This window comes from Vanacampus margaritifer, chromosome 16 (genome assembly GCF_051991255.1).
Source record: "Vanacampus margaritifer isolate UIUO_Vmar chromosome 16, RoL_Vmar_1.0, whole genome shotgun sequence".
In the NCBI taxonomy this organism is placed as follows: domain Eukaryota; kingdom Metazoa; phylum Chordata; class Actinopteri; order Syngnathiformes; family Syngnathidae; genus Vanacampus; species Vanacampus margaritifer.
Genome location: NC_135447.1, coordinates 3,077,872 through 3,092,731, shown reverse-complemented (window position 1 = coordinate 3,092,731; position 14,860 = coordinate 3,077,872). Strand labels below are relative to the sequence as shown.

The following is a 14,860-nucleotide window of genomic DNA, read 5'->3' as shown; positions in this document are numbered from 1 at the left end:
TTGAGGTTTACATAATTTAATTGAATGTCAAAGGTAGTCCACAATTGCAAGAAACAGACTTTTACTGAAAAAGGAGAAACAAAAATCAACAACGTCCTTCATGAGGAGAACTCTGTATGAAGACAAGAAACGCAGATATTAAACTAAAAATCTATGGAATTGTGTTTCTGAGAGTAACAAAATAAAGATTTGGTCATTTGGAGCACACAAAAGGCTCGGCTTAGCTGTGTGCCCGCACGTCAAACAAAGTAACCCCCTATCACCCCCCCCTAACCACACACATACGCTCTTCATCGCTCGCGCGCACGCGCGCACACATACGTTGAGCTTGGCCCTCATAGGCGTGCGAGTCCATGGCGAGAAGATGGTGGCTCCAAAGTGAAGGCCTTGGCCGCTCCCCTGGCTTGTGCCAAGGTCAACTCAGGACGTTGGGAAAACATTTGAAAGACCGAGTACATGTTGAAGATGGCCTGGTTGTCGGCGGGACTTTTGTCCTGAGGAGTTCATACGCGACTCAAAAAGTTTGCGCTAATGGGCTTGAGGGTGGAATGAGCGGCAATGCACTACCAATCAGTCATTCTCAAAATACATTAGCCCCCTCTAGCGGCATGTCAAGCCATCACTTTTAGTGGCTTCGTTTTTTTGTTTTGTTTTTTAATCCAGTAAGCTCAATACATTTGCATATAATGTTTTTCAATATTTTTGGGTATTTTTTTCAGATAGCTTTTTAGTAAACTTGCAAAACGATGCAGTGGCTTAAAAATAATTCTGAAATGTTTTTTGATGAATGGTTGAATGTTAATGTTGGACATGTTGCTGGCACAGGGAGAGGATTTTTTTGTGGTGTCAAAAGTTTGAGAAGCACTTAAGCGACACGCTTGCAAATTGATTTGACCTGAAAACCTTTCAACGCACGTCCAGCTGTTTTTGTTTGCGTACTTTTTGCACAAATTGCCCTTTGACAACAAGGAGCTGAGCGGTCAAAGTCACAACCATAAATTTGTGCTGCCCACATTTCGGAACAAACACATTTCCAAGGCCTTTCTGTGAGTCTTCCAGTCTCTCAAAATGCCGACAGTGCCATGAAGATGGTCAAAAGGCAAAATTCAACCAGAAAATGGACTGTAAGAGTCACAGAAAGTTCTTGTAAATTATCGCTGCATACCTCTTGGAAAATTTGCCATTAAGCTCCTTGGAAGTCGTGCAAAAGGTTCTGAAACATTCAACAACTGAACATTCAAAAGGTCAAATCAAGCTGACCTGTAAAGGTTAAAGTGCATTTTAGCTTCATCCTGAAATTTCACCCGGAAGCCCAAAATGGTAAACTTGTTGGGACATGCGTGGAAAGGGAACATGGGAGCTGCGGGAAGACGGCGTGCTGAGGAGCAAGTCACCCATCCGCCGCCTCGTCTTTGGACGCGGGTCACGCTCGCCTCGTTTCAACACACACGCACGCACGCACGCACACGCCTTCAAAGTCCAAAGTTGCCCAAGTTAGAAAAGGCATCTCGCTTTGCCGGGTTCATCATGGCGGGGTGTGCTCCCACCCCGAACCCCGGGATCCCCATCCTGACTGGAGCGGCCCCGCCCATAGTCATAGACGGCGGCACGGGTGGCAAGGTCACGCCGGGATTGGCCACAGGTCCGATGGGCGGCGTGGAGCCGAGGTTGAGGTCGAGACCTCCGAAGTTGTTGGACAGCAAGTGGACGGGAGGTGCGCCTGCAAAGATGCACAATGGCGGACGGGAGTCACTGCTCGCATTCAGCCCTGATGGCCCAAAACGCCTTCATGCTTGCTCAGGACACTCAGTTGTTCTAGGAGGCTTTCTTATTCTAGTAGAGGCCTGAAGGTTTTGTGCCAACACACGCCTTGATGCGCTTCACTGTCAATGTGGTGTTTTTTGCTGACACTTGCAACAAACGAGCCTTTTGGAATTACGTGGAAAAGTTCAAAATTGCTTTCAAAAGATCGACATTAAATGCCAATTCACACAAATTCTCAGAACCTCTTCAATGTGCTGATTTTTTTTATTCTATTAGCACCTTATAATGTAAAATGAAAGAATCCAGAGTTTGAGCCTCCTAGCTCAAATGGTTTCCGAGCTAGGTCCTGCAAAGATTGGGTGACACGCCCACTTTTGGGACCCGGGAATTGCACAAAAATTTTCATTTGCATTTGCATACGGTACTATTTTGGATAATTTCCCAAGTCTGGAAAGTAGGTCAACTGCTGTTTTAACTGCCTATTCAAGTGCAGGGACAATATCTCTAAAAATAGTACACCAACACTATTTTTAACTGTAGATCCCGATAGACAGGAACAGAATATATAGACAGCAATTTACAGGTTTGTACCAACCGACCTTGGGTGTGTGACTTGACATGGAATGACCCTCGATGCATTCATGATATTTTATGTGTGGTTTTGCAAAATTTGCAAACTAAGGCAAAGCAGACAGTTTCCCACATTCGACTGACTGATCTTTGGTGACCCACAAAATCTTGTGAGCAAGCACCAAACCCACCAAAAAAAGATCATTCCAAGCTTTTTCTTATTTTTTTCAGCATCAGGAGTAGAACTTGGATTGCTTTGCCCAAAAGTAAAAAAATAAAAAAATATTTTGTTTAGCACAACAGTCACACTGACGTCAATATTTTTGACACATCAAATGAATGATTATTTTTGCCGGCAAAAATAATCATTCATGAGTAAGGCTCGCCATAGAGCGTCCAGTTGCGCCCTGCAAGGCCAACTGTGCAAAACAATTCAAAACAACACATTTGAAAGTGTCTGGCCCCGCTACCTTGCTGCTGCATGATGTTGTTGAGCGTGGCCGGCGACTTTGCGGGGTTGAGGCCGGCCGACAAGAAGTCCAGGCTGATGTTGACCGACGGGTCGGACCAGGTGGCGCCTAAAGACCCCTGACCTCCGACACCGACCTTTTGCTTGAGCCCGGCGGGCGACCGAGATGTCAAACATCCCAGACTCTGACATCACAGAAAATACGGCAACGCACGTCATCAACAGAAAGCAACAAACGAAAAGACAAGATGGAGGACGGCTCGAAACCTGCTGGGAGCGAGACGCCGGCACGGTCGACGCGGCGACGGACGAGAAGGTCAAACTCTGCGAGCCGCTCAGGGCCAGCGGCTGGCTAACCCCGCCCATCAGGTCGAAGAGCTCAGCGGAGGGCGGGACGGAGGCGGGCTGAGAAGGCGGCTGAGTGCCAAACAAGTTGCCGATTGGCTGGGAGGAGGCGGAGCTCGACAATGTGGGAGGGTTGGCGAAGGCGCTCCAGTCTCCAAATTCTGCACTTCCGTTGGCCGCTGCCGCAGCTGGTCACATGATGCACAACATGCTAGCATGTAATGTAATGTAGAGCAACGTAGCGCCGACATTTTCAGAACTGAATCTTGTCCATCTGTCAAATACGCCAAATTTGGCAGCATTTGGCTAAAATGGAAATTCTGAATCCTGGCACTGTTGATTTATTTGTCTTGTGAAAAATAACGAGGAAGAAACAAAGTCTCAAAAATAAGTTTACCGGTGGAGGCGGGCAGGCTGGCGGACGCTGCCGGAGACGTGAAGTCAGCGAAGCCACAGATGAGGTCAGCGGAGATGCCCCCTGATTGGACACACACACACACAGTGATACACGCGCGCGCGCGCGCGCACACACACACACACACACACACACACACACACACACACACACACACACACACACACACACACACACACACACACACACACACACACACACACACACACACACACACACACACACGCACACACGCACACGCACACGCACACACACACACACACGCACACACACACACACACACACACGCACACACACACACACACACACACACACACACACACACACACACGCAGTGACACAAACGCACTCAAAACCGTACCTGCAGCAGAGCTCTGATTGGCTGACGTGTCAATGACAAGCAGGTCGGCCAAACCCCCGCTGGAGGGCCGCCTGCCCGAGACCTAGTGAGACAGAGGGGGGAAGGCGGGGTTAAACATGGCTGTTCTTGACAATAACAGGTCATATGTGACCTCACTCGTCTAAACGTGACATTTTGAGCAATATTACATTTGTGGAATATGAGTTGAGCAGCAAAATCCAGCCGTTTTTACCCATCTCAGGCGGGGCGGCCATTTTGCCACCTGCTGTTTGACTGAAAATGACATCACAGTTGCTCAGGTAACGACCAATCACAGGTCACCTGTTTTCTGAGCTGGAACTGTGATGTCATCTTCAGTCGACAGCAAGTGACAAAATGGCCGCCATCTGATATTGATGAAACTGCCGCTACTGCCTTGACAACAACTTGAAGCGTATTCAAGTCTCCTACACATAATGGTGAGTGATGTACCTGGTCGTCATCGGGACTCTTGTCTCCGGTGTAGTGGGCGGCGGCGCCGAGGTCCAAAGACTTGTTGGCGGGTGTGGCGCCGCGTTTGCGCGTGGAGCTTGTCGTGGTCTCGGTGGCCTGAGTTATGTGGCCAATCTTTGCGCTGGCACTTTCCTCCTCGTCTTTGAATTCACGAGCTTCCGGACGACCGTTCCTGGACGTCCTGTCGTCCTCGTTGTCGCTACCACGACGGCAGGAAGAGCGTCAGGAAGAGCGGCGTGACGTGGCGACCGCGACACAGGAAAGTGACACACACACTGTGACGAGGAGCGCGCAACTCGCTAGCTACCTGCTCCTGTCCGGGGAGTCGTCTCGCTCCTTCTTGCGGAACTTGCTGATGGTGTCGTCGATGGTGCTGCCGATCTTTTCGCCGATCTCGCCGAGCTTCTCGCTGAAGGGGAACGCCGCCCGGCTCTTGTCCCAGTCTTCCTCCCATTTGCTGCGTTCCAGCTCACATGCTGCGCGCGGACACGCAAGGAAATTGGCTCATGTTCGGGTCAGAAAAGGCCCACAGAATATTGTGCTCTGTTGTTCTAAAACCTACCAAAAGAAAGATTAGAGTCTCTTCTTTCATCAGCAATTAGCATTAGAATATAGCTAAATGTCATCATTATTCACAAATCTGAGCTTTTTGTAGCATGCCCCTGGTTGAGCTCTCATACTCTGCTGCCACCTGCTGGCCGTTTTTGTAATAACTACCATTGCTTCAACCATTCTCTTTAGTTCAGAGGCTGCATCAAAGCCTTCTAGATGCTTTAGCAGAACAAAAAAACATTTAAAAACAAACAAACATATAAATACATCTTTGGGAGCAAATGGATTCAAGAGGAAGTCAACCTTAAACATTAATATGTTTTATATATATATATATATATATATATATATATATATATATATATATATATATATATATATATATATATAATTTTTAAATATGTGACCTCACTAGTCTAAACATGACATTATGATTAATATTATTTTTAGAATAAGAATTGTGAAGCAAAATACTGCCGATTTTATCCATCTCAGGGGGCGTCCATTTTGACGTCATAGTTGCTCAGGTCTTAGGAAACAACCAATCACAGCTCAGCTTAAAAAAAACAGATGAACTGTGATTGGTCATTGCCTGAGCCAACTGTGATGTCATCTTCACTCGACAGAAATATATATATTGATAAAAATGGCTGGATTTTTCTGCTTCACTCATATTCCACTAATGCAATATTAACCAGAATATCATATTTAGATTAGTGGGGCTGCATATAACATATTATTGTCAATACTTTTTTTGAGGGGGTTAAAAGTGCGAATGGAGCGGCCCACTTGTGGCCATAGTGTGACAACTCACAGTTCTTCACGCCTCCTCCCATGCTGTCCGAGGAGACCCCGATGTATTTGTCCTTGTTCTTCTTTGCTTTCTTGCGCTCGTCCCGGAGTCGCTCGTCATCCTGGACAAACTCCACCGTCTCTTTCACCTTCTGACGCACGTTAATGCCTTGGTCTTTGCCGTTCTCGTCTGTCCAAGGCACATGTTTCAAAAGACGGAAGAGAGCGGCGGTACGAGGTCTGCGGGGAGAAGGATTTGGTGCTGACCCATGAAGTGGTAGTTCTCCAGCGATCTCAGGTCGTAGATGTGCTCTCGCGCGCTGGTCACCACTCGCTCCGATCCGTTCCTGATCAAGTAGGCCAGCAGCAGCAACGCCTGCCATGACGCACACGTGACACAACAACTGGATATTGAAAATTCTGCAGAAAGTGCCGATCACTAAAGCAATGCGGCGTTTGGTAGTGAATTTGGAGCATTTACGTTGAAAATCTGGAATATTTGACGAGATGGCTTAAATGAGGCGCTCACCTTGTAGACACGCCTCCAGTTCTTCTTGTTGTCTTTCAGCATCCTGGTCCACAGCATGTTCATCACCTCGGGGAACTGCTCGTACATGAAGGTGGACCTGCGTGCACGCACATTAACACACCGTCAGCTCTACAAACGTGCGTGTGTAAGGAAGTGTGTGTGCTGTACATACTTGGCAATTTCTCCCATCAGCTGGCCAGATGGCCCCCACGGGTCGTCGTTGGTGGCTTCTCTCACCTTGGACTCTATTTCAGAGTAGTTCATCACCACGTTGGTACTGGTGATGCGTACACACACATGCACACAAACATACATGAACAACATAAACACGCCACGATAACCAGCAAGCGCCACACAAGCGTGTGTAAAAGGCTGCATTTTGTGTACACACAAATTGTCATTCAATGCACGCACAGATGCACACATTTCCATTTAACAGCTAGACTGGACAGAGTACGTGTTGCAGGTGAGAACAATTACGCAATTTGGCCTGGTACGGATGATGACTTTTGCTAGTGTGTATGGGCTTTGTCAACGAGCTCTTTGTGTACTGAGCGGGGGGGCGATCAAGGGCCTCGCTTTCACTTGAAACTTCAGGACAGCGTAATGGAGACGCTACATTTGTTGCTTTTTTTGTGTACAGTTACAGGAGACTTGAGCGGGCGGGCCAGAGAAGGGCGTGATGCTCCTGCAGCGGATAACGGCCGCATCCAAGCTAGCGCAATTAGCTAGCTGCTAGCTGTGTGTTGCCGGCCGGGCGAGCTCGCATCTCATTCACGACAGGAGGGCACTATTTCAAGCTAGCTAAGCTAACGTCCCTTGCGCCAAAGTAGGAAACTGCGCCCCGAAAGACGTTTCATTCTTGCAAAGGCGACAGTCGGATGGCAGCTAGCCAGCTAGCCAGCTAGCGGCGGCTAACAGCTGAGTCTACGGGCGTGACGTCACGGCCGCCAGCCGGCTTTAGCTTGTTAACGGGCCACTAGTACTTACGCTTTGTCCACCAACTCTCGAACCTTCCACATGTTCAGCATCTTCGCGCCCACGCACGAACACGCTCCTCCCGACTCCCGCAGGACCCGCACACCGCCAGCACGCGCACGCACGCTCAACGCCGCCGCACGAGCTTTTCTGGCCCGCTTGAGACGGAGACGTCACCGTGACGTCGGCCCCTGCCGACGTAACGTCATCGTGACGTCGACACCTGCCGATCTCTTCGACGTACAATCTCTAGCAATTATTTTTCAAGATTGTTATTAGAACAAATATATGAGCTATAATACGCCCACACGGCAGGCTAAAAACAGGTGAAGACGTCCAAAAAGTTATTTTGATTGTACAGTTTTGTTCAGCTGGCATCTTTTGTTCCCCTTTAGATTGTCTTTTTACTCTTGCTGTTTGAACTTCCATCCTTTCTTTGTTCCTGAATCCTTAGTAGTATAGCAGCTTCCTCCCTCCTTGCGCCATCCTTTCTTCAGACCCATTTTATTCATGGTTCCTTGCATCCTTTCGTCCTTCAATGAAACCTTCTTTCCTCCTTCCTTTCTAGTTTTGTTACTGCGCTACCTTATTTTATCCTGCATAATTACATCCTGCTTTTCTCGTGTTCTTCTCTCGGGTTCTTCTCTCGGGAGTTTTCATGGACCTTTTCTCACTTATTCTGTAATTGTTTGAAATGACCTGTAAAAAAAAATAATTAATTCGAAAAGTACATGAGTTTTGAGCCACAGTGTACATGTAATGCATGTACGTATAGTTTATAAAGATTTCTGTGAAAAGTGACTTGCTGGAAATAAACAGTTTGAAAGTTTGTTTGCTATCTGGACACATAAAGCCAATCTCAGAAAGGAATAAAAGGTCACTCACACTTTACTTTTGAGATCATGGCCGATGTTGACTTGAAAACTTTTTGACAGCTAAAAATCACGATTTGAAGTATCACCGAGTTCAACACACTTGAAGCCAACTCGTTTTGAATATTTTTTTTAATCGTCAATTTAAAAAAATATCCATGTTGAAATACACTTGTTACGTGATTATCACACCACAGGATATTCGATAAAAGCTTCTTTTTTTTTTTTAAGTAATCAAAGTATGACGCACTTCCTCAACACTGCAGCAGGTAGCGCCAGATCAAAGATCCGATATCAAATTCACAAACTTGTTTTTTTTTTTTAAAAAAAGGAGAAAACTAAAAAGACTGGTACAAAGTTGTACACAAAACACTGCAAAAATAAAGAAAATATGTGGGAGCCGCACTACACCAATTAATAAGTCGGTGATATTGAGTTTGGGTCAAATTTCAGAATAAACTTAAAATGCCCTTTAACCTTTGTAGGTCAAATTCATTTAACCTTTTCAATGTCCAACTGTTTGTTTCCATACTTCTTGCACAAGGAGCAGAAAAGCAAAATTCCCAGCAGGTTTTCATTTCCAAGGATGTCCATGTCTGCCTTTCTGTGACTCCTCCAGTCTTTCTCATCTTAGTTGCTATTTCTTGTTTGAAGCCTTGTACTTTTGGATTGCTGAGTCGTCTTAGTCTCATGATGTCCGGACAGAATCCCTATCGGAATTTTGTAATTAGCTCCTTGTTAAGCGAAAAACAAGTTGGTCAAACAAGTTGCAAAACGCTGAACAGTTGAACATTTAAAAGTTTACATGAGGGCAAATGAAGTTGAACTGCAACTTAATTTAGTTCAACTTAATGTTCATCTTGAAATGTCGCCCAAAAGCCCAACATTGTGAGCAGCTCATGAGGTAGATGTTCCTATGGCAACAATGACAAAAACAAAAGTGACATCATGAGGTGGTGACATCATCCGTCGTCAATTGTCCAGCTGTGGTTGGCGCGGTACTGGAGGCGGCGGCGGCGGCGGCGGCGGTGTCGTTGCGGTTACAGGTGTTGCCCAGGCTGCCGCACAGCGCCCCCCAGTGTTCCCGACATTGCACCTGCAAGCGGCGCCTGACCCACGCACCCACGTTGTCGCCGCACGTCAACAGGAAGTTGATGAGCTCGGCGTGCGGCCTGCCGGAGCAAAAAAACGGAGATATGACCCCAGTAGTGCATGTCACAACATTCAGCTGCCGGCACTTCACTCACAGAAATATTTCAAGCCTAACTTAAGATTGATGTCTTTTTTTTACATGACAAATTCCCAATGACTTTTTTTTCATTACGCAATATGCATTTCAAATAAATAGGCTTTATTAGACTAATAAATATGTATCATACAAGTTTTATTTGGTAGCTTTGTGTTAAAAAAAAAAAAAAAGTAAATGGGAATTTAGTACAAAAATCAAAAATATTTCTGTGAGTGTTTCCTTGCAGTGGACCGACAATATCACTTGGTGGCGCTAACGCACCACAAAGCTGCTTTGTGGCCAACCGACTAAATAGCAGCTGTGGAGTGATTTGGGAAATGAGGACTCACCCCGGCGGGAAGAGCAGGTGGAAGTGGACCAGGCTCCCCAGGGTGTCCTCGTGGTCCCGCAGGGCGACACACAGCTGGTGTTTGGCGAAACATTCCCTCTGCAGCGCCGACAGCAGATCCTTGACGGCGCCGCAGCGTCGACTCACGCAGCTCAGACGCTGACGAAGGCCGGAAGACAGGCAGCGGAGCGACTCCTTCACTTGCCACTTGCCCTGACACGCACCACAGAGTCAATAGCGAAACCAGCGTCAACCATTTTCCACAAACGCCAAATCAAAGCGCGTGCACGTCACCTGCGCGTGGTATCGTCCGGCGTGCTGCAGCAGCGTGACGCAGATGCCGTGAAAACCGTCCATCTGGCATGAGTTGTTGTTGAAGCACTGAAAGGTCCCGCAGCCGGCGTCGCCGGCACTCGCCAGGCAGTTCTGGATGTCCGCTGAACGGGGACGCAGTACACATTAACGGTGGCGCCCGCGGGGGCATTTGCTGCTAAAAGACGTCCGTCAGCAGAGTATGATGATGTCATTGTGATGTTCCATATAAGCCTGAGAGTCAAATTGGCATATGCTGGCTCCCTCTAGTGGTACATGTAAGCATCACTGCTTAAGTACTGTTCAGTTGTATTTAAAGGTTTAGAACAATACATTTCATTTAGAACTGTTTTTCAAGTTTCATTTTGCTACACTTGATTTGACATTGAATCGCCGAAGATTTGCCTTTTCTGAAGAGTTAGAGGCTAGTTGTATCGCTTTTTTATACGTCTTTGAATCAATACATCATATATACACAAAATGTATACCAGATAAAAGACCAAAGTCTTAGGTATACTTTTTGTATTCGTGTCATTTTCATACTTTGAGTGCAGAGTTATAAGCCATCAAATAGAGGGAGTGATCATGTGACATGTTGCCCAACCAACGGGTAAGTTGTCACACTATATGGGGTAAGATGTCACATTGTATTTTGCAACGAATAAAACAAGGACAAAATAATCCTTGTTTTCCTGTTTTTTTGTTTATCATTGATCTTGAAAATTTACAGTCACTGAGCAAACTTTAACATAAAATACTATGAAATAGATTAAAGTCATAGCTCTTAGCCTCAAATGCCTGTTTTGCTTCTCTTAAACTGCAAATTCGAGATTAAATTGAATTGAAAAAAAAAATGAAGCATTTGAGTTAATAATGCATGGTTGATCATGAAACTTAAGCCAGTCCCGACATGTGGTCACACTGCATTTCCAACTGGAAAATCCATCTTTAAACAATGAAACAGAAGATGGTAAATTCATTTCCTCACTCTTCAGACGAACAATTCTGGCATACGTGAACTGAGTTGCCAGACGTGCTTTTGTCTTTGGCCCATTCTTTGCATATGTGACGACGACAAACCCCAAAATGACTGAGGCAAGTTGCCCCAAACTACCATCTTGACCAATTCTTGCTCTAGTTTAAAGTGAGTTTAAAAGAGAGCAATGACTGATGCAGGACAAGATGCCTGAATCTCTCCTCTAATGAGTCCACATGATTTGTTGCTAGAATTTGTCTGTGTGCGACACCCGTTTCAAAATATATGAAGTTGATATGTTTGACTTTGGGTTGTGTAAAACCGATAATTGGCACTCATTTCATCTCACAATGTGCTCTTCTCTTCTCAGACAGAACACGACCCCTGACCATTAATATAAAGAAAACTGGTAGTTATTCCACTTTTTGTGGACAAGAAAATTGCAATGTGACAACTTACCCTTGAGACAACTAGCCCCGCTCTCCCTATTCTTTAAACTGTGCATTTTGTGACCAAAAATAAGACACCACTTGGGTTTTTGATGAGGCCTGCTACTCTCTATTTTTAATGCTGTCATGATGGTGCTACTTTTAGCCAAGTTGTACTTTTTGGCGATAGTCAAGTTTGAGAAGCACGGATGGAGAACATTACAACGTGAATTTGCGACAGAGCAAAAACTGCGCTGGAAGTTGTTTAGTGGGGAAAAAATCAAAACTTGAAATTGCCACCAATGATCGTGTTTGTCGCTCCCACCTGTGCTCTGCAGGGTCAGGCGCCGTTTCCAGTTCCGCGCGTGCTTGTCCGTGACGTCACGCGACGGTTCCGAGGCGCAGACGTGCAAGCTCGCGGGTAGCAGCACAAACACAAGAAGAAGAAGCAGCCGCCGCGCACGCGTGTCCATGTTGCGCACAAGAGCTTCCGTCGAGCGTCCTGGTGAGCCGTGAGGGGACTCTTGACAGTCAGGCGGGTTCTTCCGTGGCGCGGGCCGCGGTCAAGCTTTATGCACGCTCCCGGGCCCGCCGTGCGCGCTCACGACCGCGACGGCCAATCGCAGTGCTGCGTACACGCACGCGCACATCACATCACGCGCTGAAGGTGAGATGACAACCTATCAGAACCCGGATGTAGTGTGATTAATCATCAGTGAAAGGATTTGAATGAGAAGTATCATCATATACGAATGATGTTAAAGTATTAACAAAGAAAAAATGATTAGTCAAGCTAACGTGAAATAATGACATAAGTGAACACGTGTAGCTGAAACAGTGACAATATATAAATAAGGCTGTAAAATGTGCAAAAGCTTTCATGAAAAGAATCAAAATAAATGGTCTTCAGCCAAACCGTGAACGTTTTTGCTTAGTGTGATGCAATACAGTTAAGTAGTACTAATATAAGCGGCCATTTTGAGACAAATCAAACAAGGCTTGTTTTTGTGTGCACACATCTATCGTGTTGTAACTGTGCGTCTGCTAGGGGTCGAGGGTCAAGGTTGGTCTTCTCTTCACTTCAAAGCATTTGATTTTACTTTTTTGACCCGCAGTCCTATGATTGCATCGTCTGACCGCCAGCCAACCAAAATGCTTCATTTCTACTACTCCAATACACACACATGCACGTGTGCACAGTTCAGACACTTGTTTTGATGTTTTTAGAACCCCCCCCCCCCCCCCCCCCACACACACACACACACAAACAACGAGTGCATCACACATGACCGAAGCAAAAGCCCACATTCTATTCTGTTGACACGATGGCTCATGCAGCAGATTGCTTGATTGCATTTGGAGATTATTGGTTTATTTGATATGTATTGCTTGAAACGTGAACAGAAGTCTCCTGAAACATTAGAAATGTACATAAAATTCAGAATGTCACCAAAAATAATGAGGTTACACACACACACAAAAACTTGACATTTGTCACCAGACAACGCATCCTTGTGGACTTCAAACAATTTGGCCTTGAGAATGGCCCTACTAGCTTCCTGCTAACACATAATGGAAAATGCCATTGACAAGCTGACACTTAGCATTGGTAGTGGTTATCCTGGTTTAATCAATGGATATTTGAACCCAAACAGCCGAGCAACAAACAGACAATAGACAACACTCACAGGCACATATTCTTTATCCTCAGTTTCATACTGCCCCCTGGTGGCCAAGGCAGGCACACCAGAAGGAACAGCATAATGAATAGAATTGAAGCATTAAATCATGTTGCACCAACTGTTTTCTCTTACACTCCATATTATTCCTGTTTTTATAAAAGGTAGCAAGGGAACAAACTCAACTCACATGTCAAGGCACCGCTATCGTTTGGAAATTGGAAACATTTTTAGAAAATGTCACACACACTGTGATAATCAATTTCCTTCATTTGAGGGACAAAGGTGAAGTCAAAGCAGTTTGATGAAGTCGATTGCATGTGTGCGTGTGATGCACAAAGCAAACATGTTTACGGCACGAAACAGTCATGTGACCCGCTTTGGGGTCTACAAGAGGTAATGTCAAAACGGAATGTTCGGAGCGGAAGTCATCATTATCTCGCCAACACGTCATGTCCTGCCTGGCAGTCCCCTTTAAGGGGTTTTGGGTTCTTCGGACGGTTCTGGCTGCTCTGCGCCGTCCTCCTTTTTGTCTCCCGACAGGAAGTCGTGGATGGCCGTCTCGATGTGCGGTCTGAAAGTGTGGTTCATCTTGGGGTCCACTACCTGAGTGATGATCCGGTCCACGCCCGACTCCAACATGCCCGACCTCCACACACAAACCGCAACCAACCTCAGAAAACGCACGTGCACAAAAACGTAATGGCTGGACAGCGCAAGCGGAGCCGACTTACTGGACTACGCTTTGTCTGAGTCCGTTCCTCATCTGGTTCTTATTGATGGACGGCTTCCACTCCTGAGTGCTCAGGTGCGACGTCACAAAGTTGTCTACTTTCTGACGGAGGTTCTGGTAGGCTGGCTGCAAGCGGCGGCAACGACAATTTAGGATTGTGTAACAAATGGAAGCAACAACCTGAATAGCACCTTGTTGGACTATATCTTTTCCTTACAGCTTCTTTGTGACCATTTTGGCCTACACATAACACCAAGCAAAAAAATAAAAATAAACGGAAGAATGCAATTCTACTTCATGGTCAGCAGAGACTTCACTAGTTCAAAGATGCATCATTAATTTTAATTTTATATGTCTAAAAACACAACGCCAGTTACCTGAACAGGAATGAATTGCTTAGTTTTGTTCAATCAAACGAAAATGTCTCAATTAAAATGCGTAACTTATCTCGTTTTAACGTATTGATACGCTTCTGTAAAAAAAAAAAAAAGAGAGGAAAAAAAGTACTGTACAGTACATACATTGATTACATTGAAATAAGAGTGGCAATAATGAATAAATAAATAAGTTGAAAAGAACCATAATGAAGCATTTTGGCTTTGTTAGCTTGAGTGGGGCACCTTGGTGTCAACGTCCGCCAGACAGTCTCGGCGGAACTCGTCGAACAGTCCTCGGTTCTTCAGGTGTTCCACGATCGTTGCAATGAGTTGCGGGTCGCCAGGGGGCAGGCTGACCGGATCCGGGCTCCCACCGCCCTCCGCCATCACCAGCTACGACAGGCAGCTTCAACAAAACGAATTAACCAGTTAGCTACCAGCTGTCACTGCCATCAAGCTGCATGGCTAGCTCGCGGGCTAACGAGTCCGTTTGAATATACGGCCGATTTGTTCACCTGAACGAAACGGCCGGGCGGAATGGCCGTGGTGTTGCGTGTAACTGTTTCTAGCAACATGCAAGGTCGCGAGGCGCTAGCACTATTACTACTACAACTCGAGCGGTCCTAGTAGAGTGGATAC

At 46.0% G+C, this 14,860-nt stretch overlaps 2 protein-coding genes across 2 annotated transcripts; both read right to left on the bottom strand.

Moving 5' to 3' along the window:
- LOC144036422 (clathrin interactor 1-like) lies at nucleotides 1–7,461 on the bottom strand. Its single transcript, XM_077547036.1, has 12 exons — nucleotides 7,280–7,461; nucleotides 6,462–6,566; nucleotides 6,290–6,386; nucleotides 6,028–6,136; nucleotides 5,783–5,950; nucleotides 4,724–4,892; nucleotides 4,396–4,615; nucleotides 3,925–4,006; nucleotides 3,546–3,626; nucleotides 3,071–3,336; nucleotides 2,805–2,988; nucleotides 1–1,720 (listed from the first exon to the last, which is right to left on the bottom strand). The coding sequence occupies exons 1-12, from the start codon at nucleotides 7,318–7,320 to the stop codon at nucleotides 1,473–1,475; spliced, it is 1,770 nt and encodes a 589-aa protein (XP_077403162.1). The 5' UTR covers nucleotides 7,321–7,461; the 3' UTR covers nucleotides 1–1,472.
- A 792-nt stretch (nucleotides 7,462–8,253) lies between these two features.
- On the bottom strand, nucleotides 8,254–14,609 carry bod1 (biorientation of chromosomes in cell division 1). The gene is made up of 8 exons (XM_077547177.1): nucleotides 14,465–14,609; nucleotides 13,846–13,970; nucleotides 13,589–13,760; nucleotides 12,038–12,060; nucleotides 11,758–11,993; nucleotides 10,011–10,153; nucleotides 9,718–9,929; nucleotides 8,254–9,311 (listed from the first exon to the last, which is right to left on the bottom strand). The coding sequence occupies exons 1-8, from the start codon at nucleotides 14,606–14,608 to the stop codon at nucleotides 9,086–9,088; spliced, it is 1,281 nt and encodes a 426-aa protein (XP_077403303.1). The 5' UTR covers nucleotide 14,609; the 3' UTR covers nucleotides 8,254–9,085.
- Between the last annotated feature and the right edge of the window lie 251 nt (nucleotides 14,610–14,860).